This window comes from Rhipicephalus sanguineus, chromosome 2, assembly GCF_013339695.2.
Source record: "Rhipicephalus sanguineus isolate Rsan-2018 chromosome 2, BIME_Rsan_1.4, whole genome shotgun sequence".
NCBI lineage: Eukaryota > Metazoa > Arthropoda > Arachnida > Ixodida > Ixodidae > Rhipicephalus > Rhipicephalus sanguineus.
Window position 1 is genome coordinate 9,399,818 of NC_051177.1, and position 23,215 is coordinate 9,423,032.

Sequence of the window (23,215 nt, forward strand, 5' to 3'; positions counted from 1 at the left end):
CAAAAAGACCCTATACAGGCTTCATGTCGCAAAGGAACCACATTAACATATGTAATATAGCGTGGTAGAAGAGTAAAATAACAACCAGGTATCACACGATGCGAATCCTTAACCAGGTATCACACAATGCGAATTGTGCAACGAGTGGGTTGTTGAATGCTTCCAACCCATTACAAGGTGCTCTGCCATAATTCTTCATCGTCATCAGCCACAGCATTAACAAAGTGCACATAATGCCTTACAGGTGTTTAGCGGGTACCACGGTTCTCCACAGAATGGCGAAAAATTGCATAGTGGCTGCTTCCCTACTTCACAAAAATTATGATTTATAGTGTAGTGGGTTCTTCGCAAGTGCACTGGTATTGGTTGCCAAGGAAGCTCATAAGGCCCCCTTGATCCATTTCTTCAGGGTCTCAATAATGTTCTTTCCCTCTCTCTTTCTCTCTCACGTTAACATATGTTATATAGCGTGGTGGGAGAGTGAAATAGCGACCGGGCGTCACACAATGCGAATTGTGTTACTGGGTAGTTTAGTGCTTCCAACCCATTACAAAAGACTCAGCCATAATTCTTCATCGTCATCAGTCGTAGCATCAACAATGTGCACATAATGCCTTACAGATGTCTAGCTGGTACCTCACTTCTCCACAGAATGATGAATGGCGTAGTGGGTGCTTCCCAACTTCACAAAAATTATGATTTATTACGTAGTGGGTTATTACCTAGTGTAATTGTATTAGTAGCCCCAAGAGAGTTTACAACGGGCTCTAGAAATACCGCTCTTCCAGCTTTCGCTGTGACTGTGCTGGGCTTTCTGCTCAGGCCTGGCATTTTTTGGTGTGTGCTGAAGTATCAGAGAGAACACATTTTGTCAACATTCTTTGCAGCACTTATCAAAAGAATGCTTACCTGAAATAACCAATGTGGTACATTGTCTCATCGTCTCCACTTAGGACAGTCTGCATTTCAGGAGGATCATAAAAGTAACGCCAATGACAGAGAAAGTCATCGAACGTCCTAACGCTCTTATTTGTTAGTTTTCCAGCCAGCACATCAAAGGGGCCGACAAGCCTCAAATGAAGCAGCTCATAAAGTGCATCTGCAGAAAACAAGAACAAAACATCGAGCTATAAAATGCATGCAAAATCTCATGGGAACTTGTGCATAACAAAAATTTATGGTAGTGCATAACTTGAAATAGCTACAGGTGGCTAGAAACTACCTTTGAAACCTCAGCCTGTGCAACCACAGTTACACACCACCATCATGTACAAAAAAAAAACGCACAAGAGAATATCAACAATACTGGTGCTTGTGTTTTTATTCAAGGGACAGACCATTTCACGGATGTATTTAGTAAATGCCGCCATCCTGGGCAGTTAACTTTACCACTTTATGACAACTAAATGAACAGTGCTATGGTGGACCGATGCACATCAACATAGCTGGGCTGGTTCATTCAACATTTCATGACCTTGTTAATTTGATGTCATGATATAAAAAACTGAGCAATCATTCATTTTACAGCCAAAGGTGACATCACCCATTAGCCCAAAATAAAATCGCCCCTAGACGAAAACAACCTCTGAGGTGAAATCAACACCACAGCAAAGTGAACACTCCAAACTCTGTTTATCAGTTAGCCCTACTTGAGCACAATGGAAATGTGCCGTGTCTATTTCCAGTCTATGTGAGCAACTCTGATCCTGTACATTTATGTCACTATTGCAATCATAACACATCTATGTGCACTCGCTGCATACACCTGTAGCATTCAAAGGTGACCAATGGTTTCCTCGAGGCACAAGTAGCACATTACAAGCGTGCAACTGTTTATTTCTCATCCACCTTTTCTCATTGGCGCTTGTGTGAGGTGCACTCGGCTGTGCAGATGGCCTTCCAATAAGACCAGCTTTTTGTAATGAACTGTTTCATTCTTTTTCTTCTGCACTGATGTCTGTATATATGCAACTGTAATGAATTGTCCATGCTTTAGCGAGCCGACACTTTGAAGATTTGTGCAGTGAAATTTTAGAGGTCTGGTCAGAAAGCAACAAGACTGTTTACCAACGCAATGAAATTGAAGTTTGTGATAGCAAAGCCTGATTACCAATTGTATGCTAACTAAGCTCCACAAATAGACAATTCATGCGGCTATGTGGACACTTGGCAATGACAGAGGAATGCACAAGAACTGCATAATCAACAAATCACTGTGTGGCTGGGACCAAACCTTGAGCTCCATAGTTGCAAGTTAATCTGCAACAAGTGGTCAGCCATATTACACTAAAAGCCAACAAATATGGCTTTGATCATTAGAGGATACCAATTACCAGGGAATTCAAAGTTGCCTCAACATGCTAACTGGGATTCTCTCCTGCCAAATTAGTCTGTTTGTACACGCAAATGTCAAAATCATTCAAGGGTGTCATGCAAATGAACACAAGAACGCACCAGGACAATATACAGTCCACTGCAGACTTTTACACACTAAGTGAGCGCACAATTAACAGCGTCTGCACAACATTGCCATTACGTAATCGACAGCAATGCTACACCCAAGGTGCATCCCTCTCTTTCCCATCCTTCTCTACTTAACACAGCACTCTCTTCGGCAGCCGTGGCTATGTGCTTCTGTCTTGAGAGCGGTTTATCTGCATAACTACCATCAGTCACAACCTTTCGCACAAATTGATATCTATGCAATGGCACACTGCTTGAGCCACGCTGCTATCAGAGCACAATTGCGCGACGGCCTGACTGCCGTTGAGTGCTTTGAATGAAAACAAATTAACAATGTACTGTGTGTGGGAGCATAAAATCAATATGTTAGTGAATAACAAGATCCATTTTCTGGCTCGTGCAGCAGTTGACGGCAGGTGGTGCAGACAGGGTGTGGCCTGACAGGTAATAACTGCACAGAAATAAGAGATAGTGGATTGCATAAATATGGACATTAAGAAATTTGGTAATGGGCCGAAATCATCCTTTTAGAGGACATGAACGCCCATATACATGACCTTGACGGATATTCAGACACCAATGGGAAGTTATTACTAGATCTCTGCGAGCAACATAGTCTGGAGCCTATGTTGCTACATGGGGCCTATATGTGATGGGCAGATCGCGTGGGAAGTCGGAAAGAAGCAATCAAGTATTGATTATTGTCCCACGACTGAAGGAATTTATCACAAACTAAGAGAATAGACAAGGAAGGGATTAACAGCTTGGGTAGTGATCATAAACAAGAGAAGAAAACTATTTGCTGGAAAAAGGAAGCCAAAAAGTATGGGGAACAAGGAATTCTAGGAAGCAATAGAGAAGCGACGTGAAGCATCACGGGAGCATAGACAGGCAAAAAAGGAGAAGCGGCCGCAGGATGAAGTCAACAAAATATGGGAAATATATTCAGAGAAAAAATCAATGGTAATTGGTCGAAGCAAAAATTAAAGATGAAAGTGAATGCTGGGTGGCAGAGATTCACGAAAAAAAGAAGGCCGCGCCTAGCATATTTTGGAACCACATAACAGCGCTAGGTAGGAAGTCTGTCACATTGCAACAACATATTGTAGATGAAGGAGGAAATCAACTGGAAGGGTACGAAGCGCTAGGTTACATCCGAAAGGTAACAGCCGATTCGTTTAAAAAGATCGTCCAAGGGATTTTCCCGGTGAGTAAAGGTATAAGGAGAGTACAACCGAGGTAGAGCTAGTACTTGAGAATTTCAACTAGAAAAAGGCAGAAGGGAAAACTCCAAAGCACACTGCCCTGCGTTTAGATGGGGTTCCCGTCAGCCTCATTAACAAACCAGGACACAACACTAAAGAAGCACTGTTGAAAGCTGTAGAAAAATGCATACAGGACAGGCAAATACCGGACAGTTGGCGAAAAAGTAGAATGAACTTAATCTATAAAGGCAAGGGAGAAAAGGATAACATTCACTCATATAGACCGTTAACCATTACATTGGTACTATACAGGTTGGCAATGCAGGCAGTAAAACTAAAAATAGAAACTTGGGCAGAACATAACAACATAACAATATCTTGGGATAACTTCAGAATGGATTTCGAGTCAGCAGGCAGTTAGGCGACAACCTATTTGTTCTTACTCAGTGTATAGAAATATCTAAAATAGAACACAGGCCCTTGTACGTGGCTCTCCTAGACATCACTGGGGTGTATGACAACGCTAATCAGGAGATTTTGTGGGATATATTGAAAGGAATGGGCATAGGCGACGACTGTATACAGCTTTCGAGGGAGATATACCGAGGAAATATGGTGTGTGCAGAATGGGAAGGAATAAGTGACAAAGAAAATGTTGATATTAACAAGGGGCTGAGAAAGGGATATCCATTGTCCCTGCTGCTTCACACTTAGGGGAACACTCTGAGCGCATTGCAAGGTGCTCAGAGTTTTCCCCTAAGGGTGAAACAGCCAGCTTGTACATGGTGAGGATGGAAAAAGTGCCAGAAGGTAGCAACATCAATTTTAATCTGTCACACAAACAGGCCGGATTGATGATTGAGCAGAAGCTTCCAGGTTTCTTTTATGCTGATGATATTGTCTTATTTGTGCACAGGCGAGATGGTATACAGCAGCTGGCGGATATATGCGCAAGGGAAGGTGAAGCTCTTGGACTAGGATTTAGAGTAACAAAATGTGGATTGATGGTATTTAATGATCCCTGCGATCAGGCGGTGTCAATGCAAGGCCAAAAAATACCGAGGGTAAGCACATACAAGTAGCTCAGAGTATGGGTAAAAGGTACATGGAGGTACAGGAAAAAGCCTCGGCAGCAAAGGGAAAGAGGAACGCTGCAATAATGAAGCACAGAGTGTTAGGGGATACAAGAGGTACGAGGTGCTTCGAGGTCTGTGGAAAGGTGTAATGGTTCTGGAGCTTACATTTGGAAACTCAGTGGTGTGCATGAGGAATGCATGCGAATCAAAGCTCTGTGGGATGCATCGCATTGGGCGCTCATGGGAAGACGACAGATGACGCTGTAAAGGGCGATATGGGATGGGCAAGTTTTGAGGTGAGGGAAGCTCAGAGCAAAACAAGATTCGAAGAAAGGCTAAGGAATATGAAAGAGAGTAGGCAGAGAAGGTGTTCCGTTATTTGTATAGGAAGAGCATGGACACACAGTGGAGAAAATGAACTACGAGGCTCACTAGTAAATATACGGCTGGTAGCGTAAGCAATATGTCAACAAAGAGTGTTAAGCGAAAAGTCAGAGAGGCGGAGAGGATTTACTGGATGGCAGCTATGGAGAAAAAACCGGCTTTGAGTAACTACCGAAAGGGCAAAAACGAAATGAGGGAGGCATTTACGATAATTCAAGGAGAACCACTTTACTGTTTGAAGCAAGGTTGGGTTGCCTTCTCCGAATGAGTGTGCATGGCTCTCTTGCGTTTGCCTCCAATCAGAAAGGTTGCGGCTGCATGCAGCTCTAAGCTTGCTTCCCACAAAACGGAGAGTCTGCTTGCGTTGTACGGGAATGTAAATTTACGCATGCTTGTCGTGTAACTGCGGTGTTTTTAGATGCAAACCTACAATGAATGAAGTTGCACGCATTTCTTGGAGAAAAAAATGTGTGTATTTGCCGCAAGCACGCGTTAAAAGCCCATTTGATGCTTCAGTTCAACACAAAATGGTTTGTTACCTTTTACAAAAGCAGCGCGCTGGGCCCCTGTGGCTTCATAGCAGACGACGTCGGCCGTCAGGGGCCTAAGGCATTATGAGGAGCGTAACATTTTTTCGCAGCCGTTATTTAGCATTTCGTTCAGTCAATAACGAGGCCGCCGCAGTGAAGCGCTACCAGAATAATAAAAAAGGAGACAGCTGGCGTAGCAATCCCACCTTGCAATTGAGAAGCCCTTTCGGTGCAAGAGTGATTCAAATATGTCGCACCTGAAGGATTTTCTTTCTTCAGAGAACAGCAGAAGTCCCAGAAATCATAAAAGTCTTCAGGCATTTCCACCAAAAACTTTTGTTTAATTGACTCCCGCACGTCATCAGGCGAGTCGGGAAGATCGTTCTTTGTGTCCTTGCCCGCTGGTACCTTTTCGTCGACCGCTGCTGCGTTGTGACAAGAGGATAAATAACAGCGATAAAACATCACATAAAGACCTTACGTGCGTCTTCAGAAACCCCGGCGTCATACTGCGGCCCCTGGAGAAGAGAAAATAGTCGCAGAAAAAATGAGGTAGCTACAAAGGGCAGGGTTCTGTTTGGTGTCGCAGAAGTCCGTGGTATGCCCGTGTCACTGTGGCGCACGTAACCCACGAGCCGCTTCGCCCTCCTCAGTACTGGGGCTCTTCGAAGCGACCCACGAGCCGCTTCGCGCTTCTCACTCGACACCAAACAGAACCCTGCCGCTACAAAGCAAGTGTCATACCATCTCCGGGTGCCTGAACTTTTCCAAATGATCAGTACTTTTGCGATAACATTTGAATCCATATTTACAAGGCGGCCTATCACCATCTTTCGCGGGTCGCTTTCGACGCTGAGCACGATCTTTGGGCATCCCGTGGCATCCCGTATAATAATGGGATGCGCACTTCCTCTAGCGTCAACCATAGAGTTTCCTAAACTGACCTAGAGGGAACTCTGGCGCTGCGATCGTTCAGCCACTAGTGTGTCTCAATGCGTGCGCCCCAAAACGCGCAAGAAAACGCGCATCAAGGCACCCTATCAGCCACTAACCACCATGGGAATAACACTGTTAACACTGTCACGGCCGCTGGATAAAAAGCGCACGCTACGGCCTGCCGCGTCGGGCGGTTTTCTATGGGAGAGCGCGTGTTGGCCCTAGTTGCAGTTGCGGCCGCTGCGGCGCGACGGGGCGGGGAAGGGAAACGGGTGCCGGCGGCTCCGTTGGGGCAGCAGCCGCAGCAAATTAGTTGGTGGTGGTCACAACAGCTACCTCACTCAGCTGTTCTAAGCGGCTTTTCTTCTATCTCATCTATCGCAGTCATGACATATCATGCGTTCAGTTGAGTCCATTCGCGTAATCTGGTTAAATAGCCACTTAAGTTTCCGTGTACGTGCCGAGCTCCTGGCATTTTTTTCCAGGACTAACTTTTTGCTTTGTGTCTGAAAGAATATTCCACAATGCGCGTAGCAACATTATATGGCGCTGAATGTGTGAAAAAGTGGTTGTTATATTTATGTGCGTGTACTGAATGCATCGTTGTTATTTTAGCATATTGATTTCCGTGACATTTCTTCAGCACCTTTCTGAAAATGCTTGACAAGTATTTATTTGAAACATCTGACAATACACGTTCATGTCTTTATACACAGGAAGTGCATGTAAAAAACATACGTTGAATCTTTTTCATGATGTCTGATACATGATACTGTGCCGAAAAGTAGTTCAGCTTCGGATGCTTGATACCAGCGGATTCTACAAACATAGCTAGTGACGCACTCGTCGTAACTTTGTTGAAAAGGCTGCGGAATTATATATTCATTAGAAGTGGCTTGCAAATATTCTTGACAGTTCTTAGCAGGGCAATGTCATCAAATTGATGTATATATAAGGCCGATCACTGGAGTGGCTAATATCTCGAAGAATCAAGCTACAACTGAAGTATTCTTTAACTCAAGATACAAAACCACGATATGGTTTTGTATCTTGAGTTGTGTCTTGGTCTGGAACGCCCCCCCCCCCCCCCCCCCCCCACACACACACTTTTTTTTGTTGTTGTTTACCGTTTAGCTGTCAAAAGCGACCCACCTTAACTTTGTCCCTGTGAGTCGCTCGCAATGTGTGTGTTGGCTGCCACGTGTATTTGTTTGAATGAAGTCTTGTCGTCCTCCCACCATGCCGCTTTTCTGCACTTTTTTTGTCTCCGCATGTTTTGCTGAGGTAAGTTTGAGTCTGTGCCCCGTACCGCTAATGACCAGAGACAACCCAACTCTCTGAATAAAAGGGATACACGTGCTTTTCACGGCAACCAACATCAGTACCACATTGCATTGCGGGGCAACGCACGCCACCGCAACGCGACAGCGTTCGTAAACAACCGGAACCGATGACAAAGGTGCCGCGGGCTGAAAGGTGGGAACTAAAAAAAACGAGAGATAAGAGAAAACGGGAAGGCGGTACGTGTCACGGCTGCTCGATTTCAACAACGTTTGCAACAAGCCGCCGTTTGCAGCTAGCAGGGATGAGCCCTGAATTCATATTAAATAAAATAACTTCTCACATTTTGTCCAGATTTTATGTTCACTGTTGAATTCGTTGCACGATCATGAAAACGGCGTAACGGGAAGATACAGAAATACTAAAAGCGCAGGAATTCAAGCAGCTGTGTTCGTGTGTTTTTCAGGCTTTTAATCACTCTTTCCGTCTGACCGTTTTCATAATAATTAATCCGTAACAGCTCGCCCAATTGTCAGTATTGAAGATGTAGTCACTGAAATTTCAAAGTGACTCGAATCTCCTTCTATGAGATGGTCGCACATATGATAAGCATTATTTCATGGCAGTTGCATGCGATACCGTACCGTATGTGTACTATAAACATGTTTGGAGGAAGGAAGAAGTTTGTCTTATTTTGTGTCAAATAAACAGTGGCCGCTGCAGTTTCTGAGATCACGTTTTCGAAATGAAATGATTAAATCTGAAGCAACATACTCAGAGCCAAAATAAAGAATTTCGATGCATCAGGAAAGGTGCAGCGCCTCCAGGTTGGTTAGTTGTGGTCTTCTAGGATACCAGAAAAATATGCCCACGCGATTACTTCCGCAAAAAGCGATCGGTGCGCGAAATGTTGCATCTTTGGCAAGACAAGAACAAAAATTCCCAAGCGCTGCAAGAATATACAAGAAATATCGGTAATTAACTGATGTGCACATGCTAGATAAATTTTAGAAGAAGATTTCGGGCGTCACATGAAGACGCACGCGCTCAAGCATAACTGCCGCAAGCGCGCCGCGCATGTGATCCCGCGGGCGTCCGCGAACCCGTCCCGCCCGGTGGCGCCGCGGCGGTGGTCCGGGAAACTAGGCCCGTCACGCCGGTTTCGGAGCACGCGGCAGGCCGCACCCGTGCGCTTTTTATCTAGCGGCCGTGACACTGTAATGGGAATGATGGTAGAGTGTACTAGATAGGGGTAGTGGGGCGAGGGAGAGCTGGCGGCAATGGCGCGCAGCATAGAGTTAATATACTGACTCTAGAGGAAAAGCTCCCCATAGGGCCCATGCATTGAAACCTATAACCGCATGGGTTCCGCCATGATGGAACAAAACGAACGTTGCCAGACCCTGAGACGCTCGCTATATTTGACGGTAGTCGTCAGTTTTAATCTACCAACCTAAGCCAGTTACGCCGTTACGCGCGGGTCTCGTTACGCGCTGTTCAGGGAACATCAGAGGTCTCTTCGATTTGGCTTGCACTGCCTGCACTAGTTCTGGAAAGTGCCGTGGGTTCAGCAAGTGCAGCCGAGCCGGTGCAGCCGCGACACTGGCGACACTACCGCGCGGCGGCTACCACCGAAGATGCAAGAGCAGGCCGTGGTGGTCGAACAGCCGATGCAGCCGACGCGGCGTGTATCGCTGGTGTTATTTACCAAAACACTGCCGCGGTGGCACTCTTCGTAGCTGCCGTATGGAACTGCTTGACTCTGCAGCGAGGACGATTCGGACAATGGCGATCCTCACAGCGACTCCGAGGAGGAGTTTGACTAGGGACCATAGTTTGACGGTGTATGTTGTCGCCTGCATGTTGATACGTGAAGATGTAACTCCTGTTCCCGGGTACGAGAACGTCGTCGGCAGGTTACATGAGTGTAATTTCAAGAGACTGTTCAGACTATCTAGAGGCGTTTTACTGGTTCAGCGGAAAATTGCGCTGGTTTCGGCCTTCTATGAAAGCGTGTGCGAGGCCATACAACAATAAAAAACGAAAGTATCTGAGGTCCTTTGACCGACGCTAAGACGACTTACCGCGAATGTTCAGTTATCTTGGAAAGTGTATGCTCGCAAATTTGTGTTCAAAGGGTTTTACTGGCGTCGCCACTTCACGCTAGACTATAGGGAACGAATGTGACAATTTTTGTAAACCATTAAGACACATGTATACGCACGCTCACCTGATGAATACATTTTTAAACTCAAAAGTATTTCTAGAAGACTTCCTATCGCATCAGCTTCACGATTTCGCAAAGGCGAACTGAGAGAGCAGCATCGCGAATCGCGCCACATCTTTATTACTTTTTTTTGTATCATTCATATTGCCGTCATGTACGGTGAATTTTTATGCTCACGAGACATGTAAAAGGTCCGGCTTAATAGCTGCCGGAAAGACGTGGCTAAAATTACCCGTCAGATCGTCAGCAGTTTAACTTGCTTTTGCACGCCCTGAACAACAACACGCAGCGTCGTCTGCTCCAAGCTTGGGAGGAGGAAGGGCGCCATGCTGCACTTCTTTGCACCTCCTTTTGAGCGAGTGCAGGCCGGCAGAGAACTCGTGCAGAACTACGCTTGCACCTTGACAAAACGAGGGAACCGGTGCAGCGGGCGCGCGCGGCACCAGCAAAACGAGGACGACGGTGCTGCACCCGCTGAACTGGTTCCGCCGGTGCAGCCAAATCGAAGAGACCTCAGCTGTGTTTTGATGCGTGAAGCCGTGTGTTAGTGTAGCGTTGTCTCTGCCGCTCGCCCGATTGATAACAGTTAACAGTTCCACCTGTTTGTGCATGTTTTTACTAGGCACGCCCTACCAATAATGCATAACGAATAAAGTTTCTCCGTTCGCTGGCACAAGGGTCACTCGACAGATCCGCAGCTCGAAGCAAAGTGCGTAGGCCGTGGTCGCGCCGTGCTTCGACTTGCAATGACGAGGCACCTGTATCCACGTTCTTTTTCAGCTCACTGCTGCTGTACTTCCGCGCAGAGTGCCATACGCAGAACAATGTCGATTGCAGCATGCAGCGGCGAATATGAGTGAGACTTCACCCGAAAGCTTCAATCAAAACTAAAGATACACGGCACACGAAATTTTATCGCCGTTAAAAAGACTACAAAGAACTTCGGTCGGGCCTGTTTGGTACCTAACTTTTAGTGCTTGTCTCATCTCTTCTTTGCCGTCCGTCCTGGTTTGCACTGAAGTTTTCAGCTTGAAAGAAAAAAAGGGCTGTCACATGAAGTCGAGTGGTACGTGCCAACAGAAAACGCGCACAACGGAACACTACCAACTTTTCTTGGCACCACTGTGGAAGCTACAGAGCCAAAGTGCCTGCATGCGCGTGCGCCAAGAAATAGTACCTATATTTATTTTCTAATTCGAAAAGTTACCTAGCTCGAATAAATAAAGATTTCTTTATTATAAAAAGAGAACGAGTATGGGAACCCATGTAACACAAAAGAAGCTATTTCCCGTCTAAAAGACGTCTTGAACGGCTATCAAAAAGGGCTAATAGACGTCTTGGCCAAGACATTCCCGTAGCCGTAGACGTCTATCCGACGTCTGATAGCTGTGCTAATGTCCCGCTAGTTGACGTCTTTAGAAGACGTTTTGAAAAGACCAAGATAAGACGTTTTATAGACGTTCTTGTTTTTTCGCCGTTTTCGAAATTTTGGACTTTCGAAATATAAAATAAACTAATATAACTGTCTTCGCAGATGTTTGGTCGGCAGCCTGACGGCTACCATAGGAAGATAGAGATTGAAGGGACCGAAAGAGGTCCCACGAGAGCACTTTCCTGTTTTTCTCACACTTCCTATGTCAGTCGTCGAGCAAGTGACCAAACAATCAAGCAAGATCACTAACATACGTACATACCTGTTCACCCACGCATGTCCCCGCTGTTGCATATATAAGTTTTCGACGCTGAGTTTACTCGCGTTTATTGCGGACCGAATCAAGTTGTTGCGGTCGCTCATATATGCCGCGTGAATTATTGGCTACTTCAGCACACCATACATATCAAATTTTCATGTAAAAGACATCGGTTTATAATAAATTTGAACACGTACGCAGGGGATCAACACGTATACTGTACTACATAAATGATGTTTAGCGGATGGCGCGCAAATAAATAATCGCGCTTCTCAGCAACAATAAATTATCCCATGATGTTGTCAAATCGGCTTTATTAATGAATAAAGCACAACCAAATGTGGCACAAAACACGCCGGAAGGTGACCGCACAAGGTGAAGCTGAGTGGCACGGCAGCGACGTAAATAAAATTCTGCATGAATGCACTCCAAGTCTCGTCAAAGAAACTGCACTGGCTTCCGCATTAGCTGGCGTGGTCTCAGGCCCAATATCTTGCACAAACAGCAGTGAAGAAAAGCTGCATACAGAGAAAGCAAGTAAGCTACGTAGGATTTACAACAAATAACAGATCATCAAGTCACTCTAAAGAAACATTTCCAATTACAGATATGATAAAATGCTGTCATGTATTAAGAAACGACAATCAATCATAACCGCACCTACAGGCGAGGCGCCTACGGTAGAAGCTTTGCACTTTGTCAGCGACAGGCCGGCGTAGTTGTAAGCATGCTTGCCTAAACTATGTCGGCCTGTCACTAGCGTGCGTGCGTGAAGCCACGAGCTGTAACGCGCAAAACATAATTACTCAAAATAGGGCGAGTCAGTCTGGCTTACGATTCGCACCGGCGCGTATACTATAGTTTCGCGTTCGACCACGCGGTTCAACCTAGCAAAGAACTGTTCACAGTTTAATCACAATGCTAAAACCTTTCAGTAAAAACGACGAAAGGTCAGGTGCACTTACCGAAAAAAGCACTCTATCCGAACGTGCACACGTTCTTAGCTGTTTGTCTGGCTGCAACGAAGGTGGTGAGCAGAACAATCGCTTCTTGAAACGAACGTACCGACGAACGTACCGTCGCAAAAAGCACAGTAAAGCTTGTTTCACCAAACACTGATGGAAAATATGCGACAGACAGTATGATCACCGTTACTTGATGCCAAACAGCCCGTAATCCGTTCATCCGTTCACAAACAAAAGCTGACAATGCTACACAAAACGCAAATCACCGCCGGCCGTCGCCTAGCTCTGCTGCCGATCGAGCCGCCGCAGCCGCCGCGAACTGGCGGCTGGCGCGAACTAGTGGAGGAAGAGGGGAAAGGGGGAGGAAGGAACAAGTATTCTGAAACAAGCCTCATGAGCACAGCGTCACTATTCAACAGAAAAGACACAACGGTTCTCACAAAATAATCCCGCCTATTGCTCAATATTTAGTGAACATTCCTGCCAATAGGTGTATCTGCCATCGTTCGCTGTTGCGCGAGCGTTGCGCGGCCTTAGCCGCCTTGGCTTGAAAAGAATATACTTACCAAACTGCTGATAGAAACGCGCCTTGCGGAGCGAAACCAATTATTTTGAGGGATTTGTTTTCTGCGTCTCTTCTTTCACTAAAGCGACAGTCACCGCTCTTTAGACATGCCGTTTTGGCGTCTTTGCGCTCGTGGACAAAACATTTGAAGAATCATTTATATAGTCGTTGCGCGCGCACTTTCCCCCAGAATATCTAAAAATGTCTCAAAGTAGACGTTGTGGACTTCTTTGGCACAATACACTCTGGCTATGTCGTAGCTGTTGAAAACGGTAATAAACAGTACGCAGGCATATCTGAGAGGCAAGTGCTTTATTTTGCAAAAATGTCTATTCTTGATCTTCTCGTAAACCAAGACGTCTATAGCCGTCCGTAGCCGTTTCGAGACGTCTTTTAGAGGTTTTGTGTTACATGGGAAGCTATTCATGAAAAAATGTTATTGTAAACTTCAAGTTTGTTTCTGTCTTTATTTTTTGGACAGCACCACGTTTTCCTCACGCCTGCACCACATTTTCCTCACACCTGCTCAGAGTCTCAGTAAACATGGCGTCCGCGATGCCCCCTGAACCGTTGGCCTGAACCGTGTGCGGCCGCCAACTCGCCGTTTCGTTTTCCGAAGAAGCTGTACTCTAAATGTGACAGAAAGTGGCTATCAAACCAGACCACGCAAGTTATCTGCAATGTCATCGCTGGAGTGAGGCGCCGTCAGCGTGACTTGTCTGCAAATGCAGTGTGCCGGACTGTCGCCGAGCTCACCGGAGTGAGTGAGCGAACAGTTAAGCGTATCAAGGCTGAAGCTCTGCGGGCCCCACTTGCCTCCCCGAAGCGCAAGAAATTGAATTTCTCGGGCCAAACTGAGAAGAGCATCACCGGCAAGACGCGGCTCCTGCGCTATTACACGTTTGCGTTGGCAGCATTGCGGCGCAAAGTGCACAGCTACTTCATGCGCAATGAAATACCTACGGCCGAGAAACTACGCTCTGTGAAGGTGTGTGACCAGCGAAGCTTGATAAAATAATCTGCGTCAGTCTCTTTTCAATTAAACGTGAGCTCTCTTTAAATCTAAACCCAATTCAGCGGCATCATGGTACTTGCATTCCGTATTTATCCGAATACAATGCGAGCTTTTTCTCCAAATTTTTCCTACTAAAGTCGCCCCTCGCGTTACAATCGAGATCGCGTTACAATCTAGCAAACTCCGTATTCAGGTTGCGGTGTGCGCTTGGTGGCGTTCATCATATTCCCATGTGTCTTATTTTGTTGTCTTCGGGCTTCACCCGCAAGGACTGTTTGGAATGCTACGCGCAGACCGCGATGCGATGTTCCAGAAGCGCCACGATTGTTTTAGATCTTTCTGTTAAGATTGCGCGCGGTACGCGAATAGTCAGAGATTACGTGGCCACCAGCGATAACACTGGAACATTCGATAGAACATGTATAAAAGCCGACACGCTTTACGACTTGTCAGAATTATTGACGGACGACGCTCTGACTGACTCGTTTCCCGCCCACAAGTTGGGCCAAATAAAGAGTTTGATCTTCGACACACCCACTGCTGCCTTCGTCAACGTAACAACCCTGTGACAATACACAGTACAGTAGGTAGATGCATCTACGCACACTGATGTTCCCATTCTGCATGTAGACGTGGTGCTAAACGCCCTAGCGATGCGAGCAAGCGAAACCGAAACTGGAACTGAAATTGGTTGCAAGATGCCGAACTACTTGCGTAGTAACACAAATGTGCGGATGCCCCGCCTCCGTAGCCTTCGCTCCAATGCCAAGATAAGTTGTCGCCGAGTATGGGTGTGTTCCAATACTCACCGTAGACGGCTAAATAGACAGCTAAGTGGACAGCGGCCATCTTAAGTCCCATTCCAATTCTCACGTAGCCGGCAAAATAGACAGCTTCGAGAAAGACAAAAACGATGCAGGCTACTTTGCTGTCCAAACAAGATGGCGGCTCAGCGCAATGCTCGCGTAGCTCGGATCTCGCCGGTATGGTCGTCTGTACACCAGTAGGCGCTTTTCCGGGCGCTCAATGTAAGCTACGTTAATTTTTTCATAGGTTTGAACACGAAATAGGCTAAAGAAAGAACATTTACGTTTGTTTTTCTTAGCTTTCTCTTCTCGACGCGAGGTGGCGTCACGTCGCGTAGACGTCTTCTAGACGCGTTCCATTTGTCGGACAACATGACCTCGATGCTGTCTTCTAAGCTGTCAGCATAGACTGTCTACGATGCTGTCCAGAATTGGAACACAGCCTATACGAGATACACGACGTAAGCGAAGTTCTAGGGGCGATATGGTGGCGCCATCTAGTAAAGCAGCCTGCAAACCCTCCTTTCCGCGTACAGTAAATTGCATAAATAGCCGTCGTATTCTTTCGTAAAAGTATTCAAACTAAACACAAAACAATATCCGCGCGTTTTTAATTGTGCAGGTGCTTTTTTTGGGATTGATATGTGATGGCAAGAATGACAACGTTCCAAGATGTCAGCGTCCTTGTGGTTAGTGGTCTCGCGGCCCAGCTTTTCCTCTAGAGTAAAGTACGGAAATTTTAACCTGCCGCGTGGTGGCGTTGCTGTGCCTTTCACCTTAAGGTCCCTATATTTTGAAAGGTAGCGACAACTACCCGCGCGCCCTCTCGAGGGGTCCAAGGAGCATCGATAGCAGACGACGCGCCGCTCGCTCCCGTGCATATTGCGGGCGCCTGAAACCGAACTCTGTGCTCGCTTGAACCGTTAAATTATTAATATTTGTGGCCTAAGATGCTCGTCAGTTATCAAACTACAGGGTCAATAACTTTAACGAGCACGGAGCACGCTAAATATTGAAATAAAACGCGTGCGTTTCCGAAGCAGATTCCGAGCGGGTTGCCCACAGCAGCTGTCATGCAGGGCATTTATTTTATTTTTTTTTTCTTTGCATATTTGACATTCAGCGTAACTTGAAGAACAGGTGGTGTTTGGGTGAGTTAATAGTGCTTGTTTTCCAGTTCGAATAAAATAGGCAGGTAGTGAGCGTACTGCTACTTTCGGAAGCTTCATCGGGCACCTAGCGCTCTTGTATTGCGTAGCGCAAAATACGCGCTATCATTGGTTTGAGTGTGTTTGTCAGCGTTCAGAAGTCTTCCCATGGTTACACGGTATTTTTAACTAAGCTTATTTTGTTTATAGGTTTACTTAGGGGGAGGGGGTATTCCACAAATCCAGTTGCACTGCATTTGAGGAATATCAGCCGCTTGACTGTCTAGGAAATATATAGCATGCCCACTGGCGTCTTTAACAGTTTTTAACGACGTGAATTTATGCAAAGTCGTTCCCCCTTTTTACTACCCCCGTCGCCTCCGTGTCCCGCAGATATAAAGGTATGTTGCAATGTTACCCAATGCAATTTCAAATAAATTTGTGGTATGTATACACCTGCAGGCCCTAAAACCATACTACAACCAGAAAAGCTGAGTTAGGTGGCTTTTTGTAGAGATGCAAGAGAACAAACGAGCACTTATTGAAAAACAGGGTTTCATATGAATTCATAACAAACTTGTTCTTTGGAAGTTTTGTTGTGAGCACCGATCCCACCTCATTCGCTTGCAGGGTGGCTTTCGTTCCTTCTGCCTTGGAAAATTAGCAAAGATGCTTGGTGCGGCATATATGGTTTCAGCTTTTCCTCCCAGTGTTTGCGGTATAATTTATTCTAACTTCTCAAAAGCAGCCTTAATCGATCTCGCACACAGCAGTGCGGCAAAACACGGCAAGGTGTGGCAAAAAACTAATCCCAAATGCTCACTTCCCTGAGAGCTTGTAGTGTTGAACCCACTCCGGTGAGAAAAACAAAGACAGCTTTATTGGGTTCCGAGCAATTTAATGTTAGAGATATGGGGTGTGACTCTGCATTGACTACTACGCACAAATATACGGCATAAAGAACGTCGAAGCAATAATATCGTTGCTAAGACAATGCTCATGCATATGCACGAACAAAAGCACGCCGGCCGGGCGAAAGGCTGCTTGAAGTTATAACCATTACAAAATCACTCAGTTCGCATAGCCGGGTGTTTTCTGTGGCCACAAATTTCTTGCGACTGATTTTGTTGGGCCTTCCTTCAGCATATATTTTTGTCACCGCGAGGAACGGAAAAAAAAAGAAAAGCTTTTTTCTATCCTCCGCGCGGGGAGGCAACCGAAGGCATAGAGACTCGACGTACTAGCACGTCACGCTCTAAACATTAAATTCAATCGCGGAATTACTGCGTCCACTCAATTTCAGGTACATAAACGCTTCTAGTTTGCAACAACAATGCGACAGAGGCGCGTGATGTACTCTCTACTTACTAAAATCGCCCCACTCCACGCTTGAAAACACAGTGATCCGTACCTATCGCCGGCACAGCGCTGACAGCGCTGCCGCCGCTGGACCCTTTGGGCGGGGCGCGACGGCGAAAAGGTCACGTGTCGCCAACCGACCTATCGCAGGGCGCGGCGGCTGGATCAAGACCACGGAGTAAGATAAGACAGGAGCGCCGACTCCGCTTGTCGGGAAGGGACACATTATGCAACGCCAGACCTTTCTTCACGGCGTGTTCGCGAGATGGCGCTACGGATGGAGAAAAGTGGCGGAGGAGAAACTGCGTCGTCGAGCGGAGCCGCGGGCGGGGATTCCCTCTGTCGTTGTTACAGCAACGGCGCACGGTCACGCTTCGCCGCGTGCCGCGTTCCTGCGTCTGCTTGCCACCCGTTTTGTCGTCTGCTCCCCGCGTTCCGTTCCCCGCCGCCGCCGCCGGAGGCCTCCGCCATTCAGCGCATGCGCTCATGAGCCAAGGCGTTGAGTGATTCCCTTGCGACTCGACAGATGGCGCTACGCGTTGTGATAAGCGCAAGGAGAGGAGAAAGCATGTGCCAAAGCGTGAAGGGGAGCGGAGGAGAAGAGCAAAAGAATGAGTTAGACCGCCGCGTCTGCGTTGCACGATTTGTCCCGAGCGAATGCGTTGGGCGGCGGCGGAGTCGGCGCGCATGCCGGGCGCGGTCATTTGGAATGTTTGGCGCGCCTCGACATGTTCTGCTGAACTTCGCGTTAGCGTCTTGAATTGGGCTGGTTGGTACATACTGAATTTTGAACGAAGACACAGCGCTAGAACAGGTTTAAGACGAGAGGACACAAACACGGCGCTGACTAACAACCATATTCTATTGCGTTTGCACGTCGATATTCGCAATGCCCATAGACTGTCGCGCCGCCAAGCGAAATTCAGGAGCGTCCTCTCGAGGAGGGTTAGTAGACGACAAAATGGCAGCACTACGCAGTCGCTCCCTTGTTCGGCTGTGCTAACCTCAGTGTTAACGCGTTGGCAAGGAAGGAACACTACGACTTGGCATGTTCCCTGCATCAGTGAACAAACCGCGCCCTCCGTGACACTTGAAATCTGATTCGTTCTTGCGAGGCGCGAAGTTTTCGTGAAAATACGTGGCGACTCGCGCTTTCAATGCTAGCCCACAGCGTACGCATACTATCAGCTTCGCGAGGCTTTCTGTAGCCACGTAGGTTAGTTAAATGTTATCGTCTGACATATTCAGTTGAAGCTCACCCTGTTTTACTTGTATATAGCATTGGTCAGCGTTTCTTGTAGTGCATGAATCCCATAACACTGTACGCGGGAGGTCGCGCCGGCTCGCGATCTGCTCTTGTAAAACTGAGCGATCTCAAGTTGTCGATACATTAAAATATGCCTCTATCCTTTGTCAGCAAAGCGCTGTTACTAATCGTGCGAGCGACGTTTCAATCATTCGAGGACGCGTCCGCTCCACGCCTTTCGTGGAGCGAACGCTTTCCACGCCGTCCTTGGTTTCATAGCCAGCGCTGCGCCGCTTGTTTTTGTACGTTTGTTGATAGGTGGCAGCACACTGCAAGCGATTTGCTCGTTGACCGATCTGAGAGCGAAATGTTCTCCGCGCCCAGACGTCTCTGTAATTGTAAACATGGTAAACGTGGTCGAAGTTGTTCGGCGGAGGAAATTCTTCAGATTGCTTTGAGCAGTGATGTTCAAAAAAACCATCTTGACGACGAGGATTTTTCACTGGACGTAGAAGACTGTGAAGGCACCGAGAGTGACAGCGATGATGAACGATCAGCTGCTAACTCACGAGGAGCGAGTTGCACTTCACGTCCACTCGTGCGTTATTGTTCTTTCACGCTCGTAAGTCACTTTGATTGTATTTAATGTATAATATCCTTGAGCGAGATCAAAATAAAAGCAGAGTTCCTCTTGTGCATTGCATGTATCAATTATTGTGGATATTATAGAGCGCCGCATGCCGCCAACACGCTCGAGCTCGACCAGAGAAGCGAAATGGTTAGAGCGTTGGAACGGCAGTCACAGCCACAATCCACGCCTCTCGGCTAACTTCTTCGACGTTGCGAAAAGGATACGTGTGCATTCTCTTTTCGATATTCGTGTTTCGATCGTGCTGATCGAGCCTGCAACATGCGAGTGAAGTGAATTGCACACGGCTAGAGTTTCAGCATGGCTGTGGCACAAGCGCTACTGAATGGGAAGTTAAATGCTTGTGTTCCGTCGAAGACGTAACTCCGCGTTCCCAACTGCACATGTAATGACGACGGCGTATTATGTTTGCAAACCATCACCACGTTAAACGTGCGGTCCCGTGCAGCAGCGATGGCGCTACTCGCTGGCGGCCTACTACTGCGGCAAATCCGTAAGGCAGGCTCGGTACAACGTACCTATAAACGTTGGCTCGGTACGTACTACCTCGGAGTGCCGTTCTGCTCATACGTCAATTTTAGTTGATGCAGTTTTATGTAGCACGCACAGGATTTCGCAAAGCATCGTTGTGCACGGTAACCGGAGCTGAAATGCAACATTTCGCACCACAGCAAATAATTAGGTGGGGAGTACTTAGCACTTTCCATGGTTTGGGAAAGTAGTTTAGTCTCATATATCCAATTCAGCACTGCTCATGACTTCATACGGTGAAAGTGGCACGGGCCGTACGTCCACACGTACTATCTGTTCCTATGCTAACAAACGGGTTGACCCTCCTCCTGGCGCCATCTTGAAAAGCACGGCGCGCCACCTATAGTTCGTGGGCATTGCGAATACACAGGGGAAAACACAATCAGTATACACATCGGGGACCGTGAGCAGTCATCTGGTAGATCACTGTAGGAAATGTGATTGCGAACCAGTTTTTAAAGATTGTGAAGTTCTAGGCACTTATGTAGAGCAACGCCAACGTGAAATCTTTGAGGCTTTTTGCATCCAGATAAGTGGAGACTGTTGTGTCAGCGCAGCTTCGCTATAACTTCGCAAAAATGAAATGTATATTTGAAAACGCTGATTTGGCAATGTTACAGCGCTATCTTGTTCCCCGATGTTTATACTGATTGTGTTTTCCCCGGTGTCTATTGACGTGCAAACGCAATAAAATATAACCATATTTTATTGCGTTTGTTGTTGGTCAGCGCCGTGTTTGTGTCCTCGTCTTCGTGCTGTTCTAGCGCTGTTTCTTCGTTCAATATTCTTCGCGTTATCGCGAAGGCCTGCTTCCCCCACTGTTGCAGACCTAGTTAACTTTCTCGATTACCTGGGCAAATGGGAAGCCTGCAGCCCTGGAAAGACGGGATTTCTAAGTGACTCCGCGGTGACAGGACTGAGAGTCACCATTGCCAGCACTCTCTCATTACTTCAATACCTTACAGAATCACTTGGATTCAAGTACATATTGACTTCGCGTCTCAGTACAGACCCCATAGAGCACCACTTCGGTATTGTTCGATAGTCCAGTGGCTGTAACGCTCACCCGTCGCCAGAGTAGTTTCTGATCACTGCGAACTGCCTTTCATTCTACAACATTGCCAGAAGTGTTGGTGGTGCCAATGCAACTCCCGACATCGTCAGTTCACTGCTTAATGAGCACGACAGGACACACCAAAGAAAATCGATGACCTGCTCGTGCAAGGCAAGTTGTGAAGCACAGAAATGCTTGGTTTCAACCCCAGCTCCTTAAGCAGTCACCACTTGCCTTTAGTTGTGGAAAAGAGTGACTCACGACTGGTCTACTACATGGCGGGCTATGTAGCCAGGAGATGTGTTTTGAAGTTTGGCTGTTCATCATGCAGGGACCTTCTTATAAATCCAAGTGAGGCAGTAGAGAATCGGCTCCCGTCAGGGTTCACAGAGCATTGTGACTGGGGCGGTCTTCTATATCCATCAAAGGAGCTTTACATTTTCATCTCTACACTTGAGGACCTATTCACAGAATGTTTTAGTGTCAGCGAGCTTCACACAAACAGCATATCCAATGTTGTGGCCCTTGAGAGCAAGAACTTTCTTCCTTCCAACACCGTGGGCTGCACATTTCACAGTGAATAATAATAATATGCGGGGTTTAGCGTCCCAAAACCACGATATGATTATGAGAGACGTCGTAGTGGCGGGCTTCAGAAATTTCGACCACCTGGGGTTCTTTAACGTGCTCCTAAATCTGAGTACACGGGCCTCAAACATTTTCGGCACAATTCACAGTGAGGAATAAATTAGTCTCAAAGTTGTTTCTTTTTATGTTCTTACGCGCCTGCACTTTTTTGGTTAAAGGCCTGAACAGTGCTATCTGCACTAAGCGTCAGAGGGCCAAGCACCTTAAACTGAGCAGGACAATTCTTAGATGAAAATTATGCGCAAATTCATGACCCTTCAACTCGCTCACGTGCACTTGTTGCCGATGTATCCTGTTGTAAATAAAATGTACCTGCTTGTTTTCAAATGCAATAAGCAGTTTTGGCAGACTGAATTGTTAAAAAGTACGCGGATTCACTTCAAGGACTGGATATAAGAGCGCAGGCGCATCAATAGGTTGGTAGGCGGCCGGCCCAGCGCGTTTGCGGCGCCCAGGTGAAAGTCGCAGTGGCGCCATCTCCCGTCGTCGATGCAAGTGGCCTCACCGGAGAGCTCACCCTCACCCCACTACCCCTATCTAGTACACTCTAATGATGGGTAGTACACCAGGGGCGTAGCCAGAAATTTTTTTCGGGGGGGGTTCAACCATACTTTATGTATGTTCGTGCGTGCGTTTGTATGTGTGCGTGCCTATATACGCAAGCAAATCTGAAAAATTTCAGAGGGGGTTTGAACCCCCCCCCCCCCTTGGCTACGCCCCTGTAGTACACGGATTTGCCTAGTCTTCGTGCTTGTGGGCTTCGAACGCACTTGTGGCTTTGTTTATTGCTATGTTCAGGTTTTCTTTCGGATAAAAGAATGGATCGTTGTGAACTTCGTGACCAGATTTGAATTGGTGAGCCTAAAGAAGTTAAAGTGGTGAAGTGAAACTGCTGATTTTTGCTGAACTTCGTTTTGCGACAAAGCGGGTGCAGGCGACGCGGAGCCAAACGGAGCCGAAAGAACGAAGTTTAGACAAATCCGTGTACTACCCATGGTATTCTAGCCACCCTACCCATGGATTCCCATTATAGTGTACTAGAACAACATTCTAGTACACTATAATTCCCATGCTGGCTGAAGCGCTATGCATTGCAGCTCCCATAGACACTAGCGCCAGAGTTCCCTCTAGTAAGTATTGTAGGAAACTCTATGGCGTCAACGCCCCGAGCCCCGTAGAAAGTAGAGAGGCTAGAAGGGTTTGACTAGTGTTGTGAACGAGTCGGCGCAGTTGAAATCATTTGCTATGACGGCGCACAGGTGGCGCTCCGGCCCGCTGGCGCGGGGCGCGCGCTCTTTGGCCCGCCTACAAGCGGCACCCAGCAATGCGTTTTCTGTGCGCATTTTTGTATAATTTATCTGCGTGCTCGCAATCGTTCGTTGGCTCATGCAGACAGGACAATACGAGCGTCGTGATGTTCTGTGTAGCATTCTTGG

General features: G+C 46.9%; 1 protein-coding gene across 4 annotated transcripts in view; it reads right to left on the reverse strand.

The window, feature by feature from the left end:
• LOC119382384 (histone PARylation factor 1) overlaps positions 1–6,722 on the reverse strand; it is a 50,305-nt gene extending 43,583 nt beyond the window's left edge. The window contains exons 1-4 of one of the 4 annotated variants that reach the window (XM_037650079.2): positions 6,403–6,722; positions 6,140–6,176; positions 5,865–6,080; positions 910–1,099 (exon numbers count right to left, since the gene is read on the reverse strand). In XM_037650079.2, the coding sequence (XP_037506007.1) occupies positions 910–1,099; positions 5,865–6,080; positions 6,140–6,176; positions 6,403–6,531 (572 nt within the window). In that variant the 5' untranslated portion in view covers positions 6,532–6,722. Of the gene's footprint in view, positions 1–909; positions 1,100–5,864; positions 6,084–6,139; positions 6,177–6,402 lie in introns of all 4 variants that reach the window. The other 3 variants (XM_037650077.2, XM_037650081.2, XM_037650080.2) reach the window with 3 other exon arrangements.
• Between the last annotated feature and the right edge of the window lie 16,493 nt (positions 6,723–23,215).